At 38.8% G+C, this 14,858-nt stretch overlaps 5 protein-coding genes across 5 annotated transcripts; 2 read left to right on the forward strand and 3 right to left on the reverse strand.

The window, feature by feature from the left end:
- Positions 1-876: 876 nt before the first annotated feature.
- Positions 877-7,769, reverse strand: L201_002256 (uncharacterized protein; the record flags this gene model as incomplete). The annotated part of the gene is made up of 11 exons (XM_066218033.1): positions 877-1,452; positions 1,518-1,683; positions 1,766-2,598; positions 2,676-2,962; positions 3,030-3,261; positions 3,377-4,675; positions 4,740-5,102; positions 5,164-7,116; positions 7,177-7,239; positions 7,297-7,671; positions 7,728-7,769. The coding sequence occupies 11 exons, from the start codon at positions 7,767-7,769 to the stop codon at positions 877-879; spliced, it is 6,189 nt and encodes a 2,062-aa protein (XP_066074130.1).
- A 450-nt stretch (positions 7,770-8,219) lies between these two features.
- Positions 8,220-9,461, forward strand: L201_002257 (eukaryotic translation initiation factor 3 subunit F; the record flags this gene model as incomplete). Its single annotated transcript, XM_066218034.1, has 4 exons — positions 8,220-8,284; positions 8,375-8,647; positions 8,779-9,020; positions 9,118-9,461. The coding sequence occupies 4 exons, from the start codon at positions 8,220-8,222 to the stop codon at positions 9,459-9,461; spliced, it is 924 nt and encodes a 307-aa protein (XP_066074131.1).
- A 193-nt stretch (positions 9,462-9,654) lies between these two features.
- On the reverse strand, positions 9,655-10,701 carry L201_002258 (uncharacterized protein; the record flags this gene model as incomplete). Its single annotated transcript, XM_066218035.1, has 1 exon — positions 9,655-10,701. One exon carries the CDS (start codon positions 10,699-10,701, stop codon positions 9,655-9,657), a length of 1,047 nt encoding a protein of 348 aa, XP_066074132.1.
- An 885-nt stretch (positions 10,702-11,586) lies between these two features.
- Positions 11,587-12,855, reverse strand: L201_002259 (uncharacterized protein; the record flags this gene model as incomplete). Its single annotated transcript, XM_066218036.1, has 1 exon — positions 11,587-12,855. One exon carries the CDS (start codon positions 12,853-12,855, stop codon positions 11,587-11,589), a length of 1,269 nt encoding a protein of 422 aa, XP_066074133.1.
- Positions 12,856-14,190: 1,335 nt separating this feature from the next.
- L201_002260 (uncharacterized protein) lies at positions 14,191-14,706 on the forward strand (the record flags this gene model as incomplete). The annotated part of the gene is made up of 2 exons (XM_066218037.1): positions 14,191-14,416; positions 14,465-14,706. The coding sequence occupies 2 exons, from the start codon at positions 14,191-14,193 to the stop codon at positions 14,704-14,706; spliced, it is 468 nt and encodes a 155-aa protein (XP_066074134.1).
- Between the last annotated feature and the right edge of the window lie 152 nt (positions 14,707-14,858).

The following is a 14,858-nucleotide window of genomic DNA, read 5'->3' on the forward strand; positions in this document are numbered from 1 at the left end:
TATGGTAGGTTGAACCAAAGGAATTACGAGAACCTACCTCTGACCTAGGACAAGGACAAAGAAAGGGCTGGACCAGTGTAAAACCATCTTGTTCATTTTCCAAGTGATTAATCATCTCATATATGACAGTACGTACAACCGTTATCATTATCAAATTCCCGTCCTTCCTCCTTCCTTCCTTCTGTGCGGATATCCCAGTCATAACACTGTATTCTGTGTCACGGATTGCGCAGCAGGTTTAAGCTTTCCCCCACATAAAAAGGTGTAGATCATTTCTATATATATTCTCTAGGAACCCTGAACAAAGCCAAGGTACCTTTCCAGTCGTTCCTGAATTGGATCTGACCATACTTTCCAAAGGACTGTACGTGCTGTTAGTAGCGTTTAAAAAGAAGCGGCGGTGAGACCTCTAACATTAAACATTAACTGCGGATATATCGTTCTTGTACAACGAGTACTGCACAGAACTGACTAGTGTCGTGCAGGGTGTCTCAATACAAGTCATTTGGAGAAAATCATCATCATCATTGACTCACGTGTAACATGACTTTGTGTATCAAGACTGCTCACGCTATGTATACATCATGTGACACTGCTGCAACTCAAAAGAATACTCTGCAAATTCTTCATTGATTGAATGGCTTTTTATATTAGGTTTCAGTAATGTCGTGTAACAATTCATTCAAATTCAATTCAATTCATAATGCATGTGATTGTTATTTTTCTATATGATGTACAAAGTCATTTTATCGTTATGTGCCAAGACCTCCTCATCATCCGGAAATAGATCTTTACAAAGTTTGATGTGGGACAGAACCGGTTTTATCATCAACCGAAAGGATGCCTTCCCATCGCTTAATCTGCCAGAGCAATTGATTAACTAAAAGATTTCAATTCAATACCTTTCTTTTCTACTCCTCCTCCTCCTCCTATAATATGAGATGAGCCATTTTGAGATTGACTATTCTGTATAGTATCTCTTATAGCTTTTTCCAATTCTAACCTTTCACCTTCTTTCATAGATTGGGTAGCTTCTTTGAATGAGATAGGATTAGATTGTGCTAAACCTAATAAAACTCCCGTTGAAATTATATGTAATTGGTCTTTTTCTGCTAAAGATAATCCAGGTGGATCTAACATTAAACATAAAGTAGGTAATAGTATACTATATCCTCTTGATTTACTTTGATTTTCATCAGGTAATGAAGTTACCCATCCAACTAAAGATTTGATAATTTCTCTTATACCTTCCGGTTGTGATGTACCAGATGAAATAGCTTGAGAAACAACAGTTTCAGAAATGAAATTGATCATTGGACCTAATAGATTCAATGCAACATGTTGTAAGATTGGTGATGGAACAGGAGGTGAATTAGGTCCTAATGGTGATGGAAGTTGACGTAATGATGCGGTGAGAAGTGTTGATGCGCAATGTATCGCTGTCAAGCCAAGCTATATCAACATGCCGATTAGCTATGTCCCATTACATGGCATTGGTCGCGGAACACAATACTCACTTCAGGTCTCTCGGTTCCCGCTCCTAGATATTGACCAATTGTATAACCTATACTCTCTACCAGATTCTTACTGAGTTTGAGACCAGCGGGAAGAGTAGTGAGTATGAGTGTAATTGCAAGGAGGTTATTCTTGATCTTAACATTTGCAATGGGATTAACTCGAGCTCTGGAATCAGGAATAGAAGAAACATACAATCAGTCATTAGACATTCTATTCGACTTACAAATAGATCTAGCGTTGAACTTACCTCATATCATCGATATTAGCTAAAGAAGCACCCAACAAACCATGAATGACTCTTTCTGCAGTATTCACTCCCGGGACTTGACCATTCAATAAACCTTCTACCAGCATTTTCAAGCAAGATAAAGTTGGTGAAACGATTTCCACAGATTGTGATTGTGGACTTTCGTCAACTAACAAGTCCATATATAAATGTAATCCAACGGCATATAAATCAGATCTTTGATTTATTTCAATTAATTCATTTACAATTTTACTATAATTCATAAAACTGATTTTGATCAGGTTTATCTTATCTTGTAAATTATCTTGTGGATTAAAGGTCGATTTAGTTTCTTTGGTTGAAATTGAATTTCTTAAAACATATACTATAATAGCTAATATTCTTCTAATCTTTGAATCTAAATTACCTAAACCTAAACCTTTTCTTGATAATACAAATGTACTTAACATTTCAATCATTTCTAACTTTACCGTAGCAGGTTCTGATAACGCTATTCGATAAGTTACTGTACATAACTCATCAAAGATCTGTGAATCAAATACCGTTGTACCACTCAATTCTGGTCTGATCAAGCTTGTCATCAATTTCAAACATGCTTTTGAGAACGATGCTGATGAATTGTCACCAAGCGATTTCAGTAATGACTCGAATGATAGACCGTAAAGTATGTAGAAATTTGCGGTAGCTTCAGGTTTGATGGATAATTTGGTATCGGCGGAGTTGGAGGGCGAAGTGAATGTCTTGCCGTCGATTGCACCGAGTGCGAATGGATCAGATTGCGAAAGGGATATAGCCACCGCATGGAGTAAATTTGGGACAGCCGCCTCATAGTACTGTTGTAATGAAACCATGTTAGCTGATAACCAGCGTTGACAGCATCAAAGGCAGCTGATGTGATTTCCGCACTTACAGGCAATAACACATCCCTTCCTACAGCATTACTACTGTCTAACCCAATACCACTTAAAGCGCCACCGCCCATCTCCGGATCGGTTCGTAATTGAGCGTAATCTCTGAGTGCACCAATCCAAAATGGTGCAAGTAGGTATGAATAAGGCTTGAGTACATTGGTAAGATAATCTTGTTGTGTACTGGATATCTTGAGTTCAGCCCAAGCGGTGAGAATCGAAATCTTGAGCATGATGGCAGCGTTGGTGGAAAGTTGATCGACATCTCCAAGAGAAAGGATTTCTCCAGCTACATTGAGGATATATTAGTTGGTATTCAAGCTTACCCTAGGAGGATAAAGTACCGACCAACTCACATTTACATTGTTCCAATGCACCGGTCAAGAGTTTGAGAATTCGACCCATTCTACCAACTTCTTTAACTACACCACTACCTACAAAGACCGCACATACTTGTACAGCCGAAGACAAAACTTCAGGTGCAGAATCCGATCCGAAAGAAGGTGTTAAAGCAGCTGCGATAGGAGCTTGATGTTGTTCCAGTAATAAGGAAGACTCGAAATCTGGATCAGGTGAATTGGCGAACCGCTATATCAAGTATGAGATAATCAGTTATTCAAGTTTGAACATGAATGAAGTTCAATAAGACAGACAGAAGAGAATTGTTGTAAATGATAACAACACGCTTAGATAGTGAACTTACCTCTATAACATCCCTGAGGACAACTAAACCTTGTAATCTAACTTGCATGACTAAAGCAGCACTTGCACTAAAAGCCATTTTGATCAAATCACCAACTCTACTAAATAACATATGTTTCAAATTCAAATTCAATCTTTTAGCTAATATCGGATCGAAATTTTCTTGTTTTTTACCATCCAGGTAAACTGATTGAATGATTTCATGTAAACATTCTAAAGCGAATAATTGTGTTCTCCATCTTGATGATAATGCATTTGATGAATTTCCTGCAGCGCCAGATCCGCCTGCAAATGATTCTCCTTCATCATCAATAAATTTGGGTCCACTATGTTGATTTTGGGAAGTGATGGCAGATTTTTGTTTTTGAGCAGCTTTTTGAGCTGCAGTTCTAGTCATTATCCTTTGACATAAATCAATCCATCCTGAAGGTAATGATGCAGCAGTTTGTTGTAACCAAGAAACTATAACTTGTCTTACACCTTCAATTGAAGGATCATCATCTAATAATCCAAATAGATCTTCAACTAATGAATTACCACCCAGTTTAGAAATTAATACAGCATCTCGCTGTACAATTTGATAAAGTGCCGTTATGGCTGCAACTTTTAATGGTCTTCTAGTTGATGCTAAATGTGACCTAAAAGTTTCCACTAATTTAGGTATATCAACTTCTGTTGGAGCAAACATCAAAAATTGTTGTACACATTTTATAGCTTCTACAGCTAAACCTTCATCTGTCTCTTCGCCAAATTCATGAACTAACAGAAATACTAATGATCTCACTTTTCCTGGTTCTTGTAATTCTGGACCTAAAACACCTATTAAGGCGTGAAGTAATCGACATATCACCTGATAGGCTGGTAAATCCCCTCGAATATTGACTGATCCAAGTGATCCTCCATCAGGTTCATGGGTTTCTAGCATGTAGATATTGGCCAACATACCTAAAGTCGTTGGTACAAAAGGTTCATAGGACAGATTGGCGGCGTTGATTACTTGAGTTAGGGCTGCCATGGCCCAAAAATGTACAACCGGATGAGGGTCCGTAGCTAAAGACATCAAGATATTGACAATGGTTTTCAAGATGGGACCACCAGCCAAACCTCCTACATTGCTATAGATCGCTCCAAAGGCCAATGCACATCCAGCTCGAGAATCAGGAATTCTGTTGTTGACAACTTGATCGACTAGCCACTGCACTTGAGACGATAGATAAGACGAGCCAGCAATTGCAGATAGCAGACCCATTGATTCTGCAGCAGAGGATCGGATACTTGGACTGGGATCGAAGATGGCGTCCTACAGAAGTACTGTCAGTAATGATTTAACTCTTAAACACATCCATAGATCGATTATCACTCACTTGTAAAAGTGATTTGATCAAATCGCTAACTTGTGTACTACCCAGACTTCTTCTAGCTTTTTGACCGGCGCCTTCTACCTTAGCTAAACTTTTCTTCAATGCTGCCATGGTATTAGCTATAACGGCTTGTTTTCTACCTGGATTCTTTTCTAATTTACTTGATCTCATATGACTTGATAAAGTTGCTAGGGATTGAACTTGACCTTCAGCATTTTGATGAGCAAACATTATAGCGAATAATTCGACTCCTGCGTCTATCACACCTGTTTGTGGCGGAGCAGGTTTAGGTGGTGTAGGAAGTGGTTTGGATACTAGAAGTTCAAGGAAGTCATGCTCTAATGAACCAAGTATAGGATGCGATAACTAAAAAAAGTGAGTCAGCTAAGTCGATCTTGACAATGGAATCAGAAGCTAGCTGACTCACCTGAGACTCAACGGCCATTTCTACTCTATCTCTATTCAAGAAAGCTTCTTCAGCTTCAATACCACCTTCACCTTCTCTTGCACCTAATAAACTTGTTACTCCAAATGCATATCCGTCTGTGGATTGCCATATAGTAGTGAAATTACCTGATTGAGCAGCTATAGCAGCTTGAGCGGCTGAACCAGAGTAATTTTCAGGATCAGCAAAAACTGTTATAGCAGCTTGAAGTAAAGCAGATTGCATTGATTCGGTGGCCGAAGATGAAGACGATCCAATAGTGGTGAAACATTGTAACACCCTTCTACGTAAATTTGCTTCTCTTTCAACTAAAGAAGGTCTTGCAGTAAAAACTGGTGATTGTGTTCCAGCTGGATTATTTGCTTGTTCTCTTAAAGCTTCAGCATAAGCTGTAGCAAACCCATTAACGAAATTCAAAGAATTCGTAAACAGTGTAGATAATCGTCTTGCTACATCGATATTGACTAAAGATTGATTATGTCTCAAAAAGTTGAGTACAGCAGCTAAAGTACATTCTCTGACCAACAACAAGAAACTCCATTCGACTTCTCCTCTTTCACCTACTGACGTATCTTTACTTGTAGGTTTAGGTAAAGCATTTCTCCATAACACCAGTAATTGAGGTAAATGAAGTTTGACAAATGATGGACCAAGACTCATCAAAGATGCTATGAGATACCAAGCGACCTGTACTTCGACCATTGCAATGGGTATATCATGATCTCCAGCTTGCTTGAGCAAAGAAACTGCAAGGTCGAATACTTTTGAGGATATATCGTGGGAGACGTATAATGGTCGAGCTGGACTGACGGAGATTAACGCTGAAAGAGCGAACGATTTTCCTATTACCCTATGAGGTAGTTCCTTGGATGCAGTAGGCGTACCTAGCATACCGAGATCTTTCGTCACGTCCGCTAAGAGTATGTTGAGCATTCGGGGTAATTGACTTGGATTTATCGTACAGAACCGTCTGAGTGTATATGAAGCTGCCAAGCGTATAGAATAAGAATCATGAGATAATAATCGAACGAGAGGTTCAGCTAAAAGTTCAATGATTGAAGCAGGAGCATTTCCAAGTTGTTCGAGTAATCCAGCTATTTCCCTCAAAGCTATTACGAGAACTTGACTATTCATTTTCGGTTGACCAGGTAATGGAGTAGGTTGCCATTTTTTCAAGTAGGTATTGGTGAGTTCTCTAATTGCTGAGACTTGTCCAGGTTCAGATAATAATCTTACACCTATCAAATCACGTAATAATAAACCAACGGATTCTCTGGTTGATAGGGTTTCATATCTTGTCGATTGTCCTCGCTGGAAAATTACTATATCGTCCATTATATGTTTGACTATTTCAGGATAATGAGCTTCTACGTAATCTGGTCCTAATGTCGTGAACAGAGTAGCATATACGTCTATTATAGCGTTTCTGAGTTTTCTAGCTGTATAAGGTTTATTATATGGTAAAGATAGGTACTTTAACATTTCTTGAGTAGTGAAAAGTGTTTTGGCATTTCTATCTTCAGTAGCAGAAGTTATGATAGTTGGTTCATTGGAATTATCTTCCCCTTCTTTTGCAGAAGCTTTCTTACTGGGTTCGGTATGTGGAGCTCCTGATCCTGGGACTTGACTTGCAGCTAAGAAATGAGCCAATAATCTACTTAATGATCTTCGAGTTAGATAGTCTGCTCCTTCTAAAGCTTTAAGTACCAAAGGATTGATCATGTCAATTATCTCTCGAAGCTGAAGTAATGATGTGTTTTGATGGAGTGAAACAAATGCTTCAGCACATGCACGCTGTACAGGTAACGCTTTATCCTGTAAACCATTTCGCAAAGATTTCAGGAGATCTTTCAAGAGCCCATCAGGAAGTGCTTTACCAGCTGATTGAAGGGATTTGGAAAAGGCGAGAATAGCGTGAACACGTAGAATGACAGACTGCAAGAAAAAGGTCAGCCAAGTCATCTTCGTCAACAAGGTATAAATGTTAATACTTACAAGATTGGTATTTTTGAGGACTTTTGTCGAAGAGGTACATATTTCAGCCATGAAGGACATCATCTATTAGATTTTTTAGCTATGTACAACGTTAATTCCCAAATATCATCAGAAACTCACATTTGCTCCATGAGCTTTGATTATCTCTCCAATAGCATACCAACTAGCTACCCTTCCAACATTTTCACTAGATGACATATTCTTATTGCCTCCATCTCCTACAGCTCTAACTAAAGTTTGAACAAAATCAAATAAACTTCTTGATTCTACCCTCTGATGTAATTTGACTAAACATCGTACTACCAGATGCCTAATAGGTCTACCTGGTTTAGGTAAAGTTGGATTAGGTGAGGGAAGCAGGATTTTCGAGAAGAAGGCATGTAAAGAAGGGATAGTGGGTGATAAATCTGATGGTTCCAGGACTTCTATGGCTTGCTCAACATGTCGTAGCCAGTGTAGCAAAGTAAGATCAGAACCTTCGCCTTGAAAGCGGGTCTAAAGATGGTATGATTAGCACCGTGACCACCCCTACCAAAATAGACTGGACTCACTTCTTCCACTTTCAAGGCATCTACAGAAGCTTCTGATGCCATTTTGTGGATCCGCAATCTTCTGAGAGGTATATGATCAGTGCAGGAGGCAGGAGTATGCTTATAACAGAGGAACAAGTAGAGTGTAGCAAAATGATCATTTGTCTCTTATTGTCATCGCGTACTCGTAAGGTTACTTACTATACTTGATTGCCTCCACGCTCGGGTAATATACACGGTATGAGTCAGCCTGATATTCCGTCAAATCAGGGTTAATCACCAAAAATAGGCTTTATCAGGGTCAACCTCATTCTCGGTTTTTCAATGTCATTGTTCTTTCATCTTTCGTCTTGGTTCAACATCAGAAAAAAAAAAGGAGGTCAATCATTTACACTTATCTTGTTCAGTGAAAATAGATAACTTATATCTCTAAAAGTCGCGACTCCATCTCAAAGCGACACCAACCTTACTCAACTACTCAGTCACTAATCAAAAGGAGAAATATTCGCCAAGATGTCTCTAGATACTTCTTCATCTGCTATTCACCTCAACCTTCCACCAACATCTTCTACCCAACTGTGCGTTCAGGAAGTTCACATTCATCGTGTTGCATTGCAATCAGAATGAATTGCACAATAGTGATACTGATGATATGCTTATAATTATAGCCGACCACCTACACTCATTACAATCCATCCATCAGTAGTCGCTTCGATCCTTACTCACCATTCAAGACGACCTACAGAAGCTGATTCTTCATCTAGAGTCATTGGTACTTTGATGGGATCAAGATCAGATAATGGACAAGAAGTTGATGTTAGAGCTTGTTTCGCTGTTCCTCATAAAGAAGACGAAAACCAAATCGCAGTAGATATGCCTTTCCAACAAGGTATGATGCAATTGTTAGGTAAAACTGGTGCTAAAGAATCTATCGTCGGATGGTGAGTCAAACATTACTATTAAATGGTGTCAGGTGTCACACATTTTCGTCTCGTGCTCAACGAGTTATCTTCTCTGATCGATAAGTCTCCCCACGTAACCTTAATTATGCTAACAATCTCATCATGAACAGGTACGCAACTCACCCAACACTCAATGCTTACTCTGCTCTTATCCAAAATTACTTCACTGGTGAAACATCTCCTCATCCATCAATTCACTTAACTATTGACACTGAGCTTGATCCATCAGGAAAAGGTTTAGGTATAAAAGGATGGGTATCAACTCAATTAGGTTTGAGTCCAAAAGCTGAAAATTGCGTTTTCTTACCTGTACCTGTCGTAATCAAATACGCTGATAGTGAAAGAGCTGCTCGTAAGTGGTGTTCTTTTCAGACTCGGTCGCATATATCATTAAGCGCTGGGTGAATGTAAGCTAATGTTTTACCCGCTATGATTTCAAACTATTATAGTCGATTTACTTACTGCACCTGCACCAACACCATCACCATCTTTACCACCTTTACCAACCTTATCTGCATCTTTAACACAATTATCAACTTTAATTGATCAATGTTTACAATATGTTCAAAACGTAAATTCTGGTTCACAAAAACCTGATCCAGAAGTTGGTAGATATTTACTTGAAGGTTTAGGTAGATGGTCTTCAACTGATGGTAACAGTAATGAAGATGAAGGTGGTATTAAAGCTGGATTACAAGATACTTTAACTGTATCTTATTTAAGTAATTTGGTTAGAAGTCAAGTTGAATTAGCTGGTAGATTAGCTTTGTTACAACAAACCCCTGCTCAATAAGTGGGAAGTTATTTGTACGATATAGAGATAAATGATGATCCTTTCAGAGAAGAACGTGGTAGAGCTGGAGGTATATGCAACGGGATTATGCTTACGAAACATTTAGTCGAAGATTCATCACATAACGTATCATTATACGAAGCTTCACTACTACAGCGGGCTTTCAATTCCAGCAAATTTGTAAAAATACGTATTACGCTTTACTGATCACATCAAATTCTTTGGAAAGGATTTCAGGAAGTGAATTCCAATCAAGGTAACCATATGATGCAGCTAATTCAGGATCATATTTGACCAACTGTCTACCTGATAAGATTTGAATTGAATGTCCTGTTTTTGAAGAATCCACTTCATTTCTGACTTGTTCCATCAATGATTTCAACTTGGATTCTTCTGATTTGATCTTACCAAATTCCTCTTCTAGATATTGGCCACTATGTTCCCTTGAAACAGTATGATCACATGTCATATAGGAGGAAGCGCCATTATCTAGTTGTCCTCGTTTTTGATTGAATGATTCAATAACTTTATTTCTATAGTCTTGAATATTTGAGTAAGTATCCTTGGTGATATTGTTATTGGTATTTTGTGTTAAAACAGAAGGAAAAATGAAAGTATCCCCACGATGATCGAATTTACTTCTGACATGATTACCTTGTCTGATTCTAGTATCGGTTGCGCCTGATAAACATGAATTACCAGCAACTAACCAAATTGTAGGTTCTTTTGTACTTTTCAAAATCGTTTTCAAAAGTTCTTCTTCTTCTTCTGATTTATCAATGATATTTTCTTGGAATTTGTAAAATTCACGTTCTTCATTTGGAATATCATCAAAAGATTCGACTTTAGTCTTAATATTGTTTTTTTCGGGGTTTTTATTAGCTATGATCGTTGAAACTTGACTGATCAGATTTTTTGTTGTTTCATCTAAAACTTTTTGAAATTGTTCATATTCTTCCCAAGTTGAATTTGGATTCAATTTTCCTTTTACATCATGAATAATTTTAAGTTGCTTTTTAATTGATTTTTGAGTCGTTCCATCAGTTTTTAAACAGCTCGATGGAAATTTACCTTCAGAAATTTCTTGAAAATTCTTTTCCGTTTCAAGAAATAGATTTTGGCAAGTTTTATCTCTAGATTCGGTCTCTTTACCTTCATACTTGTGAACTAATATAGTTGAAAGTATATCTGTGCTAGTCATTCCCCATTGACCTTCTCTGAAAATTGGTCTAGGTGCCATTGTATTAACTATAGTTCGATTATGGAAAGTCACTTCTCCATCATTAGCGGATGACACATTGATTGGATTTATGATTATGATTTGAGATTGAAAGTATGATGAAAATTGGTTTGCAAGGTGTAAGCGTGGGTGTCGATGAGGGAGTAAGGAGAGGGGGGAAAGGCTAAGAGGTTGCGCAATTTATATAGTATATTTGGTATGAGGTGGGGATAGTGGCCACTTTTCATATCTGTCTCATTTTCACTTTATACTGAAGCGCAAAATGAAAACCTTCCTTTACGTCAAGTATGAGAATCAAGAGAAAAAAATCCCGATGAAAAGAAATTTACCTATCGATGATTATCACAAAGGTAGACTAAGTTCTTACTTGTCGAATTTCCAGTTATCCTTTCTTGTTTCCACGGCGACCGGGCTTCAGCAATGGGCGATCCTCAAGATTGGAATTTACAGTACAGTACTCGTACTGTACATCCTTTTGGGGACTGTGACAATATATCCAGCAATCCTGGTAAAATGGAAAGTCTCCTTGATTGGCGAATGGAGCAGTTTTCAACGCCCGAAATATCGCAGTGTCCTAAAGGATCTCCTAATTCTGCTTGGTCGACGAGAGAAGGCCGTAAACGACTATTTCGACTGCCCACACTTCAAGCCACTAGCCAAAAGGCGAAACTCCTGCAGTAGTCTGATTCTGCATACATGCAAGCCTATTTGCCGCATTCCAGTTCGACCTCGACTCTCGACTTAGCCTGGCTTTCTTCGTTACAAGCAAGGGTGCTTTCAGAATGGTGATCGTAAACAAAAGGGATTCAAGATTGGTAGACAGCATCGACGTGGAGATACGGTATCAAGGTTAGGCAAGTTTTACACGAACATCTACCGCAGTTCCTATATCTCTTGTATCTCTGCCATGGCCCATCTGGTTGGAGAACCACCTCTGGTTCGTTGAGAGGCCAATCCATGTGGATTATTTCGTTTCTTGAAATCTTCAAACATAGAATTCTCTTCTTCGGTCCATTCTTGCTTGAAACCATGTTTTTCCCTTACGGCGTTCTGGATAATATGCTCGGTGATCTCTTTAAACTCATTTTCAAGTGTATCACCAACTTGATCCCAATCGATAAATCCATTTTGTCTAGATCGGGTGGGATGTTGTTGGTGGAATTGATAACTTGGTACCACATTGATATCAACCGAATTATCAGTAGTCATACCTTCTTTGAGAGCAGATTCCAAGATTCGGACTAGATCATTTTCGGTTGTTCGTAATTGATCATATTGTGCATTGACATATTCATTTTGTTGTTCTTCCCTTTCCTCCTCAGCATCAGGATCAGTATTGAATTTAGCTGCATCAACATTCTCGGAAGTCGTTTGAGAAGTAAAAGAGCGAAGGGTGGGTTCGACCGCAGAGTCCAGGTTACTTTGAATTGTTCGTAAAAGGGAAAGATCAAGGTTACGTTTAGAATCAACAACTGATGGAACGTGGAAGATGCTGCAATTGATTGGGAATCTACTTTTAATCTTTACTGGTCCTCTTTCTTGTGTGTCTACCCTGGTTTCGGATAGATCAGGTTGTGCCGCGCCCACCACAAGCCATATTGAGGATTTGCCAATGCTCTTGATAGATCTACTTAAGATATCTTTTGAATCTGCCTTATCGAGTATATTGTGATAAACTTGAGCATACTTAAGACAAGCAGCATCATCTGGATCATTAATCTGATTAGAAGACACAACGTGATTTGTTATATCCTTTCCAGGAGCATATTTGTTCTTGGCAAAATCAGCAGTTTTGCTGACCAAACCAGTAAAATCCTTTTCCAACTGGTTTTGAACCTGAAAAAACTCATTTGCAGTAGATTCTAAATTCAGTTTACCTCTCCACTTGTTCATTTTCGCTAATTGGTTTCGAAGTGAAATTTGATCTGATTTAGTGTAATTGGAAAATACTGAGGGTAATTCTCCTGAGTTTACATGTTCAGCGATAGTTAAGCAATCTTGTTGGATTGAATCTATGTTCTTGTCAATTAAATTTGAGTTAGATTCTGAGGGAATAGCAATTAATTTATATTCAGGATCATTGATTTGCCATTGTCCTCCTTGATATGATGGACGAGGACCTATGGAATGACATAGAATGGTGTTTTTAGACATGATCTCGCTGGATCGGTTGTGTAGTGTGATCGTAAAGTACCACAAGGGGAAATTTTAGGAATGAAGAAGACTGATGTCGATTCAAATAGCATGACTACGATAGATATGTAAATTCCTAAATGCACGATATTTTATAGCTTTTCATTCAATGATTGACTATTTACATAGATTGGGAAAAGACTATTTTTAGTGTTTAACTAACTGAAGTTATCCTTTCTTGCTCGTCATACAAATTCACCGCTATTTTGTCGTGCTCGTTCTTCCGGCAAATCCTTACTCTGTCACAAGCATTTATCTGATTTCCTTTGCATCGATGATCCTTGATAAGAAAGCGTGGGAATCGTATCACTCTGTTTGCAGGCTCCACTTCCCACTTCCAATAACATAAAAGAGCGGTGTGAAATTGTCTGCTTGGGTGAGCCGTGTGGCGATTGAACGAAGCGCGAATACCTGAATGTTTCTCGCAGTATCTTATTTTATGTCCATCATGTATGGATTGTCATAGAATTGTATGTAGTGATCCCCCTTTATGCCTGACCAGTGTGAAAATCTACTGAGAAAGATGAAAGGATATGGCAATTTGGCAGGTTTACAGGGCTCAGAGAACGATGCATAACTTACAGACAATGCCAGAATGGCGTCAGGAAATGAAATGATACAAACGCTATTATACATTTGTGCATGGTCTCCAGCTGTAGTTGACCAGGATTCTCCCTTTATATATAAGCGCTGCTGAATTCCCTGTTGACAAAATGTGCTTGAAGGTCCTTCCAATGCATTAGAGGGCGGGCTGAAAGAAAGCGTGATTCATCGCGAAATTGCAACGTTTTAATCAGCGTCATCGACCCTTGAGTGGCCCTGTCTTATTCAAAATTGAATGATCCGATGTGTGAGGAAATATAGCTCAAGAGTTTGACAGCTGATAGATTGATCAAGGGAAGTTTGAAGTTTGCTTTCGAAGTCATATTTTTGTGGGAAGGGTGACATCTTTTATCAGATTAAAGGCAATCTACGCTGTAGACACGAAGGGCTTTTGCGCTCGATGTATCACTTTATGTCTTGCATCCAAGAGCCAGCACTACCTTTGCACAAGTTTCCGACTATATCGCCCATATGGAACCAAGTTTAACGAGTGATGAACATGAAAGATTGAGTTGGAAGACCGGCATTTTGGGTATATAGAAATTGGAGGACACCGTGTTAGCTGAAGTCTACTGTATGGCCAATTCAACAATATACAGTACGATACGTAAAAGATATTACTTTGACTTGCTTTACTAATCTCCAACTTCCAGAATCAGTCTAGTGTATATCTGAGCATTCCAAAACCTCAGAATGACGATGAACGTTGATCCATCTTCGATGACTGAGACCGTTGATTGTCCAACAGAATCCGTCCTCTCAGTCAACACCCATTCACGTACCGAATTTCGATCACCTTCAGAGGTTATCTCGTTTCTAGGATACAATCCAACGCAAAAGAGCGCTAAAATTGGCAATGATCCATACGATGACGATGATAAAGCAACTGACAAAGAGGAACAAGCAGTTACTTTCAACAGTAAGTTTCATACAGACTTGAACTTGAAATACCCCCACGACACCCTAGCGGGACTAAACACCGTTGACAACCAGTTCTGTAACGAAGCCCAATCCTTCGAAGAGGTTTATCGTTTACAGCAAGATGGTAAAACTTCCAGTAAGAACAGTATCGGTAGTTCTCACATCGCCTGGGCCAAAGAGGACAGAGGAGAAACCGCGAAAATTACTGATAGTAGAGGGAAAAAGAAAGCTCGACCCAGTTTCAGGTCTGTCTCAAAAAGGTTCATGAACAGAAACAGGATGATTTGATGGTATATGACGATGTAGGGCAAACACGGTCAAAAGGAGTAGCTGATGAAAAAGAATTCCACTGAAGAAGTGGATTGGTTCGCACTGAAACTTCTTGTAGCATGCATGCGCGACTCATCCTTCTTGTTCGTACTGTACGCAATCATACGGTT

The sequence above is a fragment of the Kwoniella dendrophila genome, chromosome 2 (assembly GCF_036810415.1).
Source record: "Kwoniella dendrophila CBS 6074 chromosome 2, complete sequence".
NCBI lineage: Eukaryota > Fungi > Basidiomycota > Tremellomycetes > Tremellales > Cryptococcaceae > Kwoniella > Kwoniella dendrophila.